Source organism: Cydia pomonella, unplaced genomic scaffold (genome assembly GCF_033807575.1).
Source record: "Cydia pomonella isolate Wapato2018A unplaced genomic scaffold, ilCydPomo1 PGA_scaffold_78, whole genome shotgun sequence".
NCBI lineage: Eukaryota > Metazoa > Arthropoda > Insecta > Lepidoptera > Tortricidae > Cydia > Cydia pomonella.
This window is the reverse complement of record NW_026907911.1, coordinates 72,768-89,833: the sequence shown is the minus strand read 5'-3', so window position 1 is coordinate 89,833 and position 17,066 is coordinate 72,768. Positions and strand designations below refer to the sequence as shown.

Below are 17,066 nucleotides of genomic sequence, written 5' to 3'. Positions count from 1 at the left end.
GACTTCATCTAGATCGATGGTACTCGTCAGGGCAAATCTTTTGAGCCCAAACACGATGGAATTATAATGAGTAGATTAGGAGTTCTGGTGACCAACTCCTGACTCCATCATGAGACCCTGGACTTCATTTAGATCGATGGTACTCGTCAGGGCAAATCTATTGAGCTCGAATACGATGGAATTATAATGAGTAGATTAGGAGTTCTAGTGACCTACTCCTGACTCCATCATGAGACCCTGGACTTCATCTAGATTGATGGTGCTCATCAGGGTAAATCTATTGAGCCCAAACTCGATGGAGTTATGATGAGTAGATTAGGAGTTCTGGGGAGTTCTGGTGACCAACTCCTGACTCCGTCATGAGACCCTGGACCTCATCTAGATCGATGGTGTTCGTCAGGGCAAATCTTTTGAGCCCAAGCACGATGGAATTATAATGAGTAGATTAGGAGTTCTGGTGACCAACTCCTGACTCCATCATAAGAACCTGGATGGACTTCATTCGGGTCAAAAATAATAATACAAACCCTAACGTGATTTCAAATAACACTGAAACTCTAGCGCACTAATGTGCGCAAACGATTGGCATCTTGACTACGCAGCATGGGTGCGTAGCCACCATGCCAATCGATACGACAACGAAACACTATCTGTCTCTCTCTCGTACTAATATGCACAAACGATTGGCATCTTGGCTGGGCAGCATGGGTGCGTAGCCAACATGCCAAACGTTTACGATACGACAAGGAAACACTATCTGTCTCTCTATCGCACTAATATGCGCAATCGATTGGCTTCTTGGCTAGGTATCATGGGTGCGTAGCCAACATGCCAATCGTTTACGATACGACAACGAAACACTACTCTCTCTCTATCGCACTAATATATACGCAAACGATTGGTATTTTGGCTAGGCACTAAGCAAGTGTGTGGCCAACATGCCAATCGTTTACGATACGACAACGAAACACTATCTGTCTCTCTATCGCACTAATATACTTTATTTATACCTGCAGTCATTTAGTAACTTCTTCATTTTCCATTGGTGTGAAAGAGACAGAATAAAGAGCAAGGGTTATAGTACACTCTGTAGTCTGTACACTTAGTAGTAGTGTACATAAAAAAAAAAAAAACTACTGTGCATATACAATAAAATAAAGAGTGCCCATATGATATTGAACTAAAATTAATGTTGCTTGAAATTATATTGAAAACTATCAAGATTATTCTAGTCTGCATTGAAACGCGCGTCGCGTTGCCGGCGCTCGCGTACCGAGCGCCAACGCCATCTATCGAGCGTTATTTCGTGAAATCGGAGAACGCTCCAAGGATTAAGGGCTCTTAATGCTATGTCATGCCGTTAATGAGTACTTGTTGATTTAGATCACGTGCCGCTGGTAGTGGGGTCCGTCGGTCCTTACGGGGCCCATTTACACGACGGCTCCGAGTACGACGGCAGCTATGCGGATACAACATCAGTGGAGGTAAAAATAACCTAGCCCCGATATTGCTGGGATATCAGGTCAACTATTAATAATAGACGAACTTCACCGCAACAGTAGGTAGCTCATTAGCTCGCCATTTTCAGCTTCTACTGCGTCATAGAATGCTTTTAGGGCGGCAAAATCAGGAAAAGCTTTCGAATAACTTAAATGTTAAATGTGAAGCTCGCCGACTAAGTTGTAAACTCTAAATGAGTATTTTTATTGTAGTAGTTAAGTTACGAAGTAAAATTTCAGGATTCAACACGAATAATCATATTTATGAACAAGGTTCGAGCCTGTGTATTGGAGCGAGGCGCATTGTGAGAAATATAAAAACAATATCTTATTTTAAAAATTAGAATGCCCCTCAGTTTGAATTATACAAGTATGTGGGTATATAGTACTAAAGCCACGACAGAAATTCCTTGGTTCTGTGGATGGAGGCATAGATATGATATACATCTGTATGGAGCATATTCGTAACATAATTTTAAAAACTACTTTTTATTTCATACACATTCAGAATAATCCGGGACAAGCCTGAATTTTATTGTCAACAAAAGGAGATTCTTGAGATTGTTCCTACTGAACCCCCAAGCCATGAATGCATAGTCTAATAAAAGTTGAAAGCGTCAGCTAAATCGTAAAGAGAGCCGTAAAGTTGCCGGCAAATTAAAATTTACATCGGCAATATGAAAAAGTCCCTCACCATTTCTCTCTTTTTTGAACCGGTCCGGCATTTGACTGGCGCGGACAGTTAATTAACGATAGGTACCGAGATAGACGGATGAACATCAGTAACAAACATGACGTAGCGAAAATATTTACAACATTAATTTATTTTTATGTGGCATTAAAGTTTCAGGCATGTTTCATTTATGTACTACCAACCAGTCACCAACCATAATAACCAGGTACAAACGAAATGAAATTGATAGCATTTTTGGACTGATTGGACACAGTTTATTACTCTCCTATATGCAATTTCTATAGAAAACGCCAGTTTTGTTATGCATCTACTTAATATGTTATTTTAACTTACGCGTGATGTCGGAAAATGGTGTACCGATGCTAAAATAATATATATTATGCCTTCTGAAGGCGTAGTGCTATTGCGCGAAGTGCTACACGTTACATTTTTTAAATTTACTGAGCTTTTCTCTCTACTCCAGCCTAATGACAATAGTACATGAATAAGTATGTACCTATTTGTATTTAACAGACAATGCGGGAATGGCACCGACCACGCATTCAGGCGCTCGTGGACGCAGGAGTCGATCTGCTTGCGCTTGAGACCATCCCGTGCCAAGAGGAGGCTGAGATGCTTTGCGAGCTGCTCCGCGAATACCCCCACATGAAAGCTTGGCTGGCCTTCAGTTGCAAGGTACCTTTTGTTTGCAAGTTACATGTTTGACATGAACAAAACTGTGTTAGAATGGTAAATATTTACCCCCTTATTCATAAACGTGTACTAAAGTTACGATGCCGCTAATAATCGTTTGTCCCATCATACCGATACGTCGGAAAGGGACAAACGATTATTAGCGGTATCGTAACTTTAGTACATGTTTATGAATAAGGTGGTTAGATAAATAGATAGACGTAATTTTGTAGAGGGCGGTAGTTAACGGACGAAGGCAGGTACAGGTGAATTTAAGTGCACTAGCTACAACACACTATTAAAGTTGGATAACTATTTAGTGATATTGTGTTTTTTTTTTGTAATCAGTTCCTTAGACATATATTGTTTTGTTTGCCTTGTCTGTGTTGTAGATAAAATGCTTTTTTTTTTTTTTTAATCTACATATTTAAAAGGAGCCTTTATCAATGAGACATGTCGGCTCCGTTGGGCCTCTACATTACAGTTTCAATGTGTTACGAGTTGTCAAAAAAAACTGTACACGGATTTCGCAGTTTTAGACAGCGGTTCCGCCAACATCGAGTGAAAAACCCCAATATCAGTTACTGCATAACCCCTAGCTTCAAATAGTTGCGCCCTCTTGTCTCGAGTCCGAACACATTCCATTAGGAAGTGCTGTACATCCTCGACAGAGCCGCAAATATCGCAGTTGGGCGACTCTGCTTTCCTCATCAGATAAGCAAACATATTTAATGGAATGTGACCGGACCGAAGCCTGTACAATATTCGCCCGGTTTAAGTCAGCCACTTCCCACCAAGGTATCCGAGGAGGCTCACATTGGATGGTCTTGTATCATATTCCTTTTTCTTGCGATCATGCATCAAAGAACTCCTTCCAGCGACCATACATTTTTCCTTTATACTGAGCGACTATTTCTAAGAAGTCTGGAGCAACATCAACCTCAGATCCCTCATGCAGAAGCAGCTAAAATAAAATGCTAAACTATGCTCCCGAGTAGGTAATTGTGCTAAAATATTTTTTTACAGTACATATGGGGCTACTTTATAGCACTAGTGCGAGAAGTAGCATATTACGTTACTGTGTCGAACATTTAAAGGGCCATATGTACTGTAAAACGTTGTACGATACATGTGCGAATAGGTAATTCGCAACTCGTGTCGATTTAAAACACTCCCTTCGGTCGTGTTTTAATTTATCGCCACTCGTTTCGGATTTCCTATTTTTCGCAATTGTATCGTAATGTACTATTTTATATTATTAAAAATATATCACATCACAAGCTCACTAAGTGTTACAACATGATAGTAATGATGGTCTACTTTAAATCGGCCTACCTTTATATCAACATACCACAATACAATTAATTTTAAATTCTGAATAATGGAGCAGATTTAGTAATAAAGTACCTAGACACGTTTTAAGGTACATGCTTTCTTACTGATCAAGCTTTAGTATATTTATCTTTCAGTTAAATTCAGTTCACAATTTAACCGTTTGTCATTTCAACCATTCGGCAAATTATTTTTAAGTGCAGCTTTTCACGATTATTTTGGGAAGGCACGAATTAAACCTCGGTTTATTGTACCTACCTTTTAAATAAATTCTTATTCGGATGAATTTTATCTCTTAAACGACTTGTATTTATTATTCTTGTATATATCATTTCGTTTAAAAATGGCTGTTAATGTCATCAAATTAAATTTGATGTTAAGCACGCTTCATTTGACATGGAACAAATGTTATTATGTCAAATAAAATAAAGCTAAAGATGTATGCAACCACAGCACAAAATAAACCTAGTTTAACTATAGGATAAACTTAAATGGCTTAAGTTATAATAGCGAGATAAAGTACGTTCTTGTGAAGAGACTTTAACATAATAAACGTTAGTTAGCAGGCTGTAACCATACTTACGTAATTACTAAAGATATCGATTTTAATGAACTGTTAATTAACAAGCCTCATGGCTGAAAACTTAACCAGATGGTTCAGTGTTCAAATCCCGGTAAGGGCATTTATTTGTGTGATGAGCACGGATGTTTTTTCCTGATCCTTTGCTGTTTTCTATGAATTTAAGTATTTATATATTATCAATGAATTACATATATCGTTGTCTGAGTATCCACAACACAAACCTTCTTGAGCTTACTGTGGGGCTTAGTCAATTTGTGTAAAATGTCCTATAATATGAATTCATTTAATATCACTTAATAGTTAGCTTTTGCTGACTGTACATGATGCTTACTAATAGTTGCTAATAGCCTGGTGGCCTAGCGGTAAGATTGTGCGACTTGCAATCCGGAGGTCGCAGGTTCAAACCCCGGCTCGTACCAATGAGTTTTTCGGAACTTATGTATGAAATATCATTTGATATTTACCAGTCGCTTTTCGGTGAAGGAAAACATCGTGAGGAAACCGGACTAATCCCAACCCGGCCTAGTTTACCCTCTGGGTTGGAAGGTCAGATGGCAGTCGCTTTCGTAAAAACTAGTGCCTACGCCAAATCTTGGGATTTGTTGTCAAGCGGACCCCAGGCTCCCATGAGCCGTGGCAATATGCCGGAACAACGCGAGGAAGAAGGAAGTTGCTAATAGCCCTCGTTCAAGGCAGACTACTGTGACGGATGTGTAACTAAGGAACCCTACACTGAGCATGGCCATGCTCTTGGCCGGTTTTTAAATCTTTTCTAAGAACATTTTTATGCCCTATGAGGCGCAAGCAATGCTAGTTATGATTTTTTTTAATTTGCCAAAAAAAAAGAGTTAAAAAAATCAGCATTTCCAGTTTGTACGGCCACAACTTTGCATCAATATTTGGCATTTGACTCGAGAAAGTTGTCAACCTGCTTTATTTGAAACGCTATCGCAGCGTTGGCCTAGTTTAAATCTTGCTCGCTTCGGTTGTTGTTTTGTAACAGATTTCAAGACAAGCTATTAAAACGGCAGGCGATTGGAAAATCTGCAAAACAATTGGAATTATTTTATTCCAAATTATACCTAAATAAATAAGTCATCCTTTAGCAGTACCTACGCTATTAACCATCAATCCCTATGTTTCCTCCTTAGATTGATATCTTAAATACTTAATTAGACCTTTCAAAACAATTTTCTTCCAGATGGTGCAATGAATTACATGAATTAGGTATAAATTTAGTACTTAGGGGAGAATGGGTCAATGGTAACAGTGGATCTTTTGCAATAACTTTACTAATAGGTATTACTAGTACTAATTCTTATATTATTGTAAATATGATTTTAATGTACGAAAAATAATATGCGATTTATTACCTTATTTTAAACATAAACCAATCAAATACATAAATAAATGTTTTTTTTTACAACTACCATTAATGGGGAAGAGTGGATCACATGGAATTTGGCCACAGTTGATCAAAGAAAAATCAGGCATGAAGAATATTTTTTTTCTTTCAGGAAAAAACATGATACTAGAATAATATAAATCTCCACGGAAAGAGCGAAATCCCTGTTCTTCAAGTTGTAGCCAGTATGCAAAAAATAAGACAAAAAAAAACATTGGACTCTATGAAAAATTATGAAATTTAATCTATTTTAATGGATGAATGCTCAATCAATGCACAGCTCTTATCGTTTCGTTTAATCGGACGGTGATCCACTGTTTCCTACACATGGGTAATCTTTCATCACTTTTATTAAAATTTGAGCAGCTTTTTTCTTAATAAGGTTTAAGAGTTAGATTGAAACTCTAGGCTTAGATATGAAAACGACACAATTTGAAGGTTGAACGGCGCAATTACCTCTTACAAAAAAGTGATCCTATGTGACCCACTCTCCCCTACTATATGTTTTTAACTTACAGGACAACCAAAGCATAGCTCACGGCGAAAGTTTCCAAAAAGTGGCAAAGAAGTGTTGGGAAACAAACCCTGACCAGCTGGTGGCCGTGGGAGTGAACTGCTGCGCGCCGTCCTACGTGAAAAATCTCCTGAAAGGCTTTAACGACGACCGACTACATGCGCCAATTCCACTTATCGTTTACCCCAATTCAGGCGAAAAATACAACCCAGAAATCGGGTAAGATTTCGCAGTTTGATAAAACTAACTATTACTCTCGGTCTCAGCCATCGGCTATTTGACCTCATACGACAAAGTGTACGGATGGGACCTATTGTTAAGATTCCATTGACCTTTATCTTCGGTAATAAGCGTTATCTAAAGTTTTTTGGTTTTTACTAAAAGTTTTTTGTTCCATTTCCACCACAATGTTTTAAGCGTGCCTACAGCATACCTTATTTTATACGAATACCGTAGTCAGCTATGTAGACATACGGGTTATTTTATAGATATCTACATTAGCTTTGTCGATAGCTTCACGCATAATTGCAAGCCATATCTGACTGCATTCGGATCCTCCAAATCTAAGAAAACTTTCGCCATACCCTAAGCTCCTAAACTAACTATAGTCGCATACAGCATGAGAAATAATAAACGAATACTTGTGGGGGTCATGCCCTATTTCATGTGATGCAATATCTAATAATAATAATAAATATTATAGGACATTATTACACAAATTGACTAAGTCCCACAGTAAGCTCAATAATGCTTGTGTTGAGGGTACTTAGACAACGATATATATAATATATAAATATTTATAAATACTTAAATACATAGAAAACACCCATGACTCAGGAACAAATATCCATGCTCATCACACGAATAAATGCCCTTACCAGGATTTGAACCCGGGACCATCAGCTTCGTAGGCAGGGTCACTACCCACTAGGCCAAACCGGTCGTCGAATATCTATATATATAAATAGGTAATTTTAATAGAGACTTTAGCTTTAAAACAAAGAACCATTATAAAAGCAACTAGGTACTACTTATCAACTGAGCGAACGTCTTAGTAGTGATAGATCACGTTTCAAGCTGACTGGGAACCTATTCCATTCAAGTGCTCAACACTTACGTGTTAAGTTGGTGCCTACGTGAGATTTTAGGGTTCTCCAGATTTATAACATAACGCTCATGGCCGGTTAAACTAATAATATTATGCGCGGTAGTATCTTTAGTTTCATTTTTTGTTTATTTATTTAGAACACAAACAGTTGTAATAAGCATATTATATAATATTGTACACAATATGTAGAGAAAAAGATAAATAACACATATACCCGGAGGTTAATTAGTAGGTATAAACAAAGTTAACAAAATAAGATAGGTAATAAACAAACAGCTTTGGTAGTTCCAGAATAATAACATAATAATCATCACGGACAATGAGAACGGGTCTCCTTCTATAGAAATACCACACAAAGAGACCGATATTCATTATACCTAGATTTAATATCGAAAAACAAATTGCTAAGTACGAATAATAATCATTGTCAAAACTGTCAAAAATGTAGTATTAAAATGAACTAAATATTTAAAAAGTTTGTGTATTTATTACAAAACGGTATTTAAAAGCGAGTTGGTGACACTATTTTTTATTTCTACTCATAAAAACAAAACTTAAATAGGTATTTGAATATAATTACAGCCCGCACTATCCTTGCCCTTTACACATTGATACCTAAATTCATGCCTACTTGTCAAAAGGGCTTAAACTGCGGTATCACTTGTAAATTAGTTAACCCTTTTTGCCCGCAGCTGGATTGACCGCGACAAATGCGAAGCCGTGGAAGTGTTCATCCAAGACTGGCTGGACCTCGGCGTGCGGTACGTCGGCGGCTGCTGCCGCACGTACGCCGCCGACGTCACCCGCATCCGCAACCAGGTCGGAAAGTGGCGCGAGCGGTACCGGTTCCAGAACTTTCACCCGGAGACCGCCAGCAAACACGTCTCCTAAATACCGACATTACGCTCCTTTATGACCCTAGTCGAACAAGACAAATGACCGAATTTATGAATGTTCCGAGCCTTTGAGTTACCTAATTAGCTTCCTGGCCTATTTAAATGGCCGTAAGTTTTATAAGTGTGTAAATGTTAAGAAGTTTAAACATTTTGATCGATACTGTTCATTGTTGTAATACCGTCGTCGTTTTAATACCGTAGAATAAATGCCGGGGATACTTTGATTCGTGGAGTAAAATTGATCAACGATTTAGAAGCTTTAAGATTCCGATTCTCGAAGGTGACCTTAAAAATCTGTTGATGTAGTTGGCAACCGTGAAAGAAATACAGTGTGTATTTTTGATATACTTAACCACAAACGTTAACTAGACATAGATTTAAGTGCTATAAAACAATTCTAAAAGATTTTTAAAATCTAGTCTTAACTACCAGAGCACATTTAATTTTTGATCATTTTTCAAGCGCCAATGTATTTCGTACATCATGGTCACTTGTGACGTCGCGTCATTAAATGCGACGTCTTGAGTTAAAACAAAGTAGTAATACATTACTTGCTGAATTATTTTATATGAAAAAATAAAAGCCGTATATTTTTTTGTAAAACCTATAAAAGTGTGTTCATTACAGCCTAAACTAACTTACCTTTGATTATGCTGTCGTATCAAAAATACACACTGTATATTAAGAAAGCTCACTAACAAATTCCACATAGTTTTTAAATCGATGATCAATGTTACTCCATGAATGAAAGTAATCTACGGTATTATATATGTTCAGTCAGAAATGAGCAGCAATGCATGCAATATCAATATAAATAAACGTATTTTTCAGAAATACGAAAATCTAATTTGTGTGTATTATTTTCCTCTTTCATTTGGCGGTTATTCCTTGCGTTGCACCAGGGGGGGAAGAAGAGCTGAACTATGTTTGTACAGAGAACAACATGATACATATAATAATGATATATACGTTGTAATAATAATTATGCTCGTTGCGACTCTGTCCGAGATTTGATTTTGAGGTCAAATAAAAAAAAGCCTATCTCCGTTATATGTACTGTGGTTCGTAGCGCTACGTCGTAGCCCGTAGCATATTAAATTCCATGGTAGGCCAACGTCCATTTTGATGCAAGTGCCCACAAGATGTCATTTGGTAGGAGCCCCGAGATATCTTAACGAACCTTCAGGCGAGTTAATTTTAATTTATGAGCCTCCGCTGCATTTTACTTTTTACTGTTTTCGGTTTACGTCAACCAAGGTGACAATGGTAATCCTATTCAACCAATTAAATTAAACCAGTGTTTTCAAAGTGTAGATCGCGGCCTCCAGGGGGGTTGCGGCACTTATACAGAGGGTCGCGAAATTAAGCTTTGAGAGTAACTCATGTATGGCAGATTTGATAATCAAAATAATCATAACCTTTAAAATTTAGGGGATGTCATGTAAATGTAAGTATATATGTTAATGAAACAAATATTTTTTACATCGGTAAACTAAATTTATTTAACTGTATTCAGTGTGAAGAATGAGCTTGTTGAATTTTTACTTTATTTTGTCAAAACGGGTTAAACGGGGTTCCTGCCGCGAAAAGCAAACGATACAATAATTTTTCGAAATTCAATCTACTTATTCCTCCCATCCCATACCCATAATTAAAATGGAACTAATTTGTACTGTATATACAAAATAATTATAAAAATCGGCAATGAAATGACGGAGTTATGAAGTAACAAACATAGAAAACATACAACTGAATCCTCGTCCTTTTGTAATCTTGAAGTCGGTTAAAATATAGGTAGACTGTGAAATATAATTAACATTTCTATAAATAAAGTGGATAGACGCAGTGTACTATTATAACACCACAATTCCACCGCACGTCCTATATATATAACGTACGAAAACGTACGGTATGTTTGTAACAGCTGAAAATGACATATCAGTAGGTACATTTTTATTGGGACAAATCTCTAAACCTACAAAATGTTATCCAAATGTAGTGAACAAAAAATTGGACAGCAAAAATGCACCTATTATGTAATTACCTGTAAATATTTTTATCCTAAAATTGGTTTATCTAAGTGATAAACGACAAAATGGTGCAATCAATAATAAAGAGTTTTAGGGCATCCGATCCCTTTAGAGCGGACGTATTGGATTAGGGATGATGTAAATAAAGAAATTGAAAAGTATATGCACTAGCATTAATGTAAAGTACTAACAAATTTTAGAGCAATTGTATTTAAAAAAAAACTAGTTTTGTGGTAAAAATAAACATGAAGTAATAACTACCTATGTACACTATGTACCTACGTAAATATTTTTACAGTACATATGGTGTACTCCCTTCGGTCGTGTTTTAATTTATCACCACTCGTTTCGAATTTCCTATTTTTCGCACTTGTATCGTTATGTACTATTATATCACTAGATCAGAAAGGTTTTCTTTATTCTCTTTATAATTAGTGCGCTATAAAGAATTTTTTATTTGCAGGAAGCCTAAGTAATTTAATTGTTGATCCGTGTTAGCTAGTAGAACGGATTTAGCGCGCTCAATCTGAAGTCAGATTTTGTATTTCAATTCAGGTATTTTCTTCTCGAATTAGCGAGTTGATTTTTTTGCTTGTCAGCAAAGGCTGATTACCTCTCGTGCCTTAAAACAAGCAATCCGCGAAACGTGTTTTTTTTTTTCAAATCATTTACGCTCGATTTAATTTGGGAGTCCTCGCTTGCGCAACTTTCAACATATCTGATACTCATGTAAGTAATAAAGATAACTCATAAAGATAGATAGATAGTTCGTACAAAACATGTACGAACATGTACAGACAAACAAAGCAAGAAAAGAGGAAATAATAAAGTGTGCATCACGAAATTGACCCAACTCAGCATAATGCCAAAGATTGCCATGTGGATTGTCAAAGAAAATTTTGTAGCCACACTAAATTTACTGCTATTTTTAGACAGATGATTAAAACTTTTAGAACGCCGTTTGACTTTGATCCTTATTCTTTCACTGATATGTGTTAAATTTGTTAAATATCAAAAAGAGGCGCCGTAAAATTTTATTAACAAAAAACGCAAAATATAATATTGCCAACGAATATAATATATTGCGGTAAAATGTGTTACAGGTACATAATGCTACTTAATGTGAACGTGCCATAACGCGATTATTTTAACACAACAGTAAACAACAAGAAATCTCCGTTCTAATTAATTTTTCATCGATTTTAATGTGCACGATAAATGAAAATGAACGTCCATCTATTAATTAGTAAGGAACCATTAAACGGAAGCTCGTTGGAGATCATCGTGGTATTCTGTGGATTTAATCAAAATTAAGTTAGGCATTTTTAAAGCCTTACTCGTTAAGCACCCAGCTAAAGACCATTTTGGCTGTTTTATTAAATTTATCCAACACCCGCTTTAATAAAAACGAAGACGGCGGGCCAGTGTTATGCAAATGTGAAATTAGCGCGGATTACAGAAACTTCGATACCAAATATACCTATTAGTATTAAACAGGCTGCTCTAATCCATTTGATTACAATATGTGGATAACATCTTTCTTTGATTGAACTTCGAGTGATATTGAACCATTTCAACGCTTCGGATGTCGGTAGTGAAATCTGATAGTACCTATCCCTTAAGGCACATGCGAGTGCTAGAACTATGGGTAATGGGTATGTATAGGTAGGTATTTATATGAAGTATAAACTTAGACGGTCGGATACCTACAATAATACCTATTTGTCATGTGAATTTCATAAATGTCTTTAGTAGAGTAGGTATATCAAAATATATTTTTGGCTGGCGGCATAACCGGCACAGGTAAGCCAGCGATCGATATGGCATTTATGGCTATTGTATGTTCTTCCTGCCTGTCGAGGTATATGGAAGCGGGCCTCAGTATCTACCTAGGTTTAGGGTTTATTCATAAATTGGTTTTTACTCGTCTAGCTCATCCCTAGTACGATTTAATCCTGTACCAACGTTATATATCCATATCTCGAATATCTTTACGAATAGCAATTACAATTACTTCGAATTAAAGTTTTACCATAAAATTCCCTACAACTTTGGTTGTTTATTTTTACTCTATGATCAATACACACACACACACACAGCTAGAGGTTGTTTAAGTTAACAAAGAGGCAAAAATAGGCGATCTAAGAAAACGTCGTTTTTTCGTAACTGTTCAACATAATTAAAAAAAATTGTTTAGAATATGTAAGCTTAGTCACCTGCTGATCAAATATAAAAAAACCGGCCAGGAGCATGTCGAGCCATGCTCAGTGTAGGGTTCCGTAGTTACGCGTCCGTCAAGGTAGACTTTTTGCCATTACTCAGAAACGGCTAGGCCTATCAGGTTTTCTATAGTTTTCCTTGAAAGTCTTTACTAAGTTTTGCTTCCACGATTTTTTTCATATTTTTTGGACCCATACTTCAGAAGTTAGAGGTAATAGAGGGGGGGAAATACATTTTTTTTTCTTTCAGAGCGATTATTTCTGAAAATATTACGCCCCCCTACACCCACCCACAGCACAACCCCCACCCTCGAGGACTATTAGTATGTTTATCTGGAGATCTCAAGGTATAACTACCAATTTTAAAAAGTACACGAATTATTTCTCCTGATTTTATAAATTTTCTTAAATTCTAACGCTTTCTATCATTTCTATTCCTCCTATTTTTTTGACTTTATTTTCTTTAAGTACTTAAACACTTCTACGTGCATATACATACACGTAAAAAGACGAAAGGATTTCCCTTGAAAGGACCTTGCCCTTTACTTTATGTCAACTCTCTACATTTAACAGTTAAGTGAACAGTTTCCCTTTATATTTCCCCTCCAGGTTTATAATAGCATGCAGTGACCCGTAGAGGATGAGCGTTAAAAATCCGCAGGCGTTAGTGTCAGCTGACCAGTCAACGCTGCTGTGTCCCTTGCTTTGCACTTACGTGGGGAATGGCGATGGCGTTTCGCCTCGATAGGCACCCACTGAACCGAGCCGGCCATCACCACCCGCCATAACAGTTCAGAATAGTTCCAGTTATATATTGCATGACCCTTGCGTTAGAAATTAACATAAAGAGCCTTTCATTAAGAGCGAAGTTGTTTATTGGGACGTTTATCGCGCAGCTGCGTGGCAAAATCGAAAACTTTGTTTAGTTTCGGGAAATGGGTCAATGTCGCAAAAACTACTTGCGGGTAAGATCGAATCGCAAAGCTAAAATGTAACGGGTTTAAAACCTACTCAGGTTTAGGTACTTTGACATTTGATGAGTAAGTAGATCTCCACTCACTCACCACAAAAACTTTTGCTACATAAGCATTGATCATCCGAAATTTAAAATAAATTCCAAATACCTTTAAGAGTTATGTTTAAATGCGTTTTACAATTAAAATATTTTACAAAGTTAGAGAACGAACATTATAATAATAGCGCACGGAACAGGACAAGTACGCAGCGTGAAATTCAAGAGCCCTTAGAAATGGATGGGTGGCCTTATTTGATTGAGATGTTTGACACACCATTGTTAATCACATTATTATTAATACAAACTCTATTATTTTTTGAGTGTGTATATATTATACACACTGAAATAATGATACTTGTAGATGAGATGTTTCCTTGAATACGAACGAATCAGGAATGAGGATAACCGCAAGTCTTACTTGCTATACAAAATGTTAGTGATAGTGGGCCGTCGGTGCTCGTAAATCCGAACCGAAAAGATCCACATAGTCCCCAATAAAATTAACTTAAGTGTTTCCTATTAACAGTTAGAATGGTACGGTCACGTATGAAAATATTTTCAGACGTGACTGTACCTACTTTGACAGCAGTTTAAAAAATTGTGATTCTGTCATTTATAAAGTTCCAATAGAAATTGACAACATTTCATTTTTATAAAACCTGAAATTTTACATATGCTTTGGAAGTATTTTGCTTCCTGAACACTGCAATATATTCGTATAAATTTAATATGACTTATTATAAAAAATACAAAAGAATTTAAAAAATGTGATTTTACCAATTCTACGGCACAATACGTGAAATGCCATTGCCATTCATCACGAAAAAAAATTATGTGTCATAATATTGGATTTGACATTGTCAATTAAATACGACTTAAGTATAAGATTCATATACTAGCCGCGTCTTATCCAACCTCGACATTGGCAGAATCATCAACACCTTGATGGAGCCATAACACGAAAAATTGATTGATTGAATTTCGAAACAAAGATACATTTATTTATATAATTAAGTTACTATCTACTAATCGTTTTTAAAATGTTCAAAGCCTCATAGATCGATGAGATATACACTGAAAAAAAAACCTGGTACTGGTAACCAGAATCTGGTTAGCTGTACTTTACTGTCTTGTTGTATATGTGACGACAGGACACTTTGTAAACATAACCAGACCATTCTGGTTAAATTAAATTTGTTAACTCTATGAAGTGTATAGTAATTCATAAAGTGCAGAAATGTAATGTATACCCATGCACCCTAGTAGTGGGTATAAGACTTTTAGTAAACCCAATTAGCCGGTCTGTTAATGGTTACTAAATAATACAGTAACATATACGTTCCTATCCTGTTGTTATAACAAGGTATTTGGTATGTGTAACTGAACGATTTGTGCGGTGTACTGGTTTTATATTGTTCACGTTACCAGAACGCACTGTGCTAATGGGGCTTCTAAACGGGCCATATGTTCACTGCAATATGTGGCCAGCAACTATTGGTGTCCTCTCTCACATGTTAGAAAGGGACACTAATAGTTGCCGGCCACATATTGCAGTAAAAATATGGCCCGTTTAGAAGTCCCTTCTGGTTACGTGAACAATATATAACCAGTACACCGCACAAATCGTAGACAATTTAAAAGTAAAATAATACGAGAAATAAAATCAAACGCTTTATTATTGGTTTTCTAAATAATGATAATTATAAAGCATCTTCAAATTATTTAAAGTATATCAAGAACAGTATAAATTAAAGGGTCTAGCAGGCTGGGTTAACATGACTGCCCCCCACGAGGGATTTGGTTATACTTTTAGAGTAGTGGCTGCACCTGAGAACAAATAAATAATTAATTTAAAACATAGTTTTTGTATTTGACTTAATAAATACGTATATATGCGTCAACCCTAATGTGCAACAACCTAGTTAGAAAAGGCAAAAGAACTGCTCAAGCTACTTGTTTTATGAATACATGAGTTATAATATCACTCTCGTCGATAAATGACATGGATAAAATGCATAGCCATCAAATGACGCCATTTTGTTACAATAAATATGTCGTCACTCGAAATAATTATGTAGGTATCAAACACAAACTAGGTAAGTACAACCATACACCACACCTCGAGTATATGGCTAAAACTATTTTACAGCGGAATTGAATACAAAGCATTCATAATTATTTATTAATAATGAATACAGGCGAGTGATGACAAACATTAATTTCGACCATAACATCAGCTTTTTACTTACTTTCGAAAATTTCCGTATATTCCTCCAGGTTCCACGTTATTAGATGGTTTCTTAGGTCTTCGTCCATGTTCACAAAACAGACAAGTTTTTAAGCACACTTATACTATACACTTGTACTAGTTTACAGTTAAATTATGGACAGGATCTAAGTAAATAAAAACACCGACCGTCGCAACGAAAGACGCTGGGGCAATGGCTGTTCCGTGACTTGCGCAATTCCTTTCTCCCTCCCCCGCCACCGGCGCATACACCATGGTGTTGGCACTGTTTGATTCGTTCAGAGTACAATGCATTATAGTAGCCATAACATAATAACTTGTAACGTGTACACTCGTATCTTTATTTTTACATATCAATAGTTAGTGTTACGATGCATATATTAAACGAGACAAACGTTTAATATTTACAACACTTGCATCTTTAAATATACAACGAAATTGTAAGCAGTACTAAATTGCATTTAACTAGAATTAAACAGTGATGTTTAAAAAACAAGTTTTACACGATACAACATTTTTTGTTATTACTACCGGATTTTAGTAGGTATAACTATATTTTTAACTACTATACGTTCTGGTAGTATTGTAGAAAAATATTTTTTTCGGTGTATACTCCCCCAAAGTATACCAAATACTGTTTCTTCCCTTATCTACTGCAAAAATAGCAAAAATGATTCGTCGAAGATATAGGAACAAATATTTAATTACATTACCATTACATTCGTTAGTGTTTATCCGTCGATCCATCGTATCCGTATGAAAGCCTGGTATCGTATTCGTGTATCAGTATTCGTTATAATATCCAAATCGTCGTAGAAAAACCGATATTTTATCAAATTGTTTTGAAACGA

General features: G+C 36.3%; 1 protein-coding gene and 1 long non-coding RNA gene across 2 annotated transcripts in view; one reads left to right on the top strand and one right to left on the bottom strand.

Moving 5' to 3' along the window:
- The window catches only part of LOC133534290 (homocysteine S-methyltransferase-like), a 46,181-nt gene extending 36,631 nt beyond the window's left edge, over window positions 1-9,550 (top strand). Inside the window, exons 4-7 of the mRNA XM_061873394.1 lie at window positions 1,384-1,484; window positions 2,707-2,868; window positions 6,704-6,918; window positions 8,500-9,550. Coding sequence (XP_061729378.1) covers window positions 1,384-1,484; window positions 2,707-2,868; window positions 6,704-6,918; window positions 8,500-8,698 — 677 coding nt within the window. The 3' untranslated portion in view covers window positions 8,699-9,550. The remainder of the gene's footprint in view (window positions 1-1,383; window positions 1,485-2,706; window positions 2,869-6,703; window positions 6,919-8,499) is intronic.
- Window positions 9,551-15,625: 6,075 nt separating this feature from the next.
- On the bottom strand, window positions 15,626-16,705 carry LOC133534292 (uncharacterized). The gene is made up of 2 exons (XR_009802003.1): window positions 16,217-16,705; window positions 15,626-15,794 (listed from the first exon to the last, which is right to left on the bottom strand). It is a non-coding gene; the product is annotated as an uncharacterized LOC133534292 (long non-coding RNA).
- Between the last annotated feature and the right edge of the window lie 361 nt (window positions 16,706-17,066).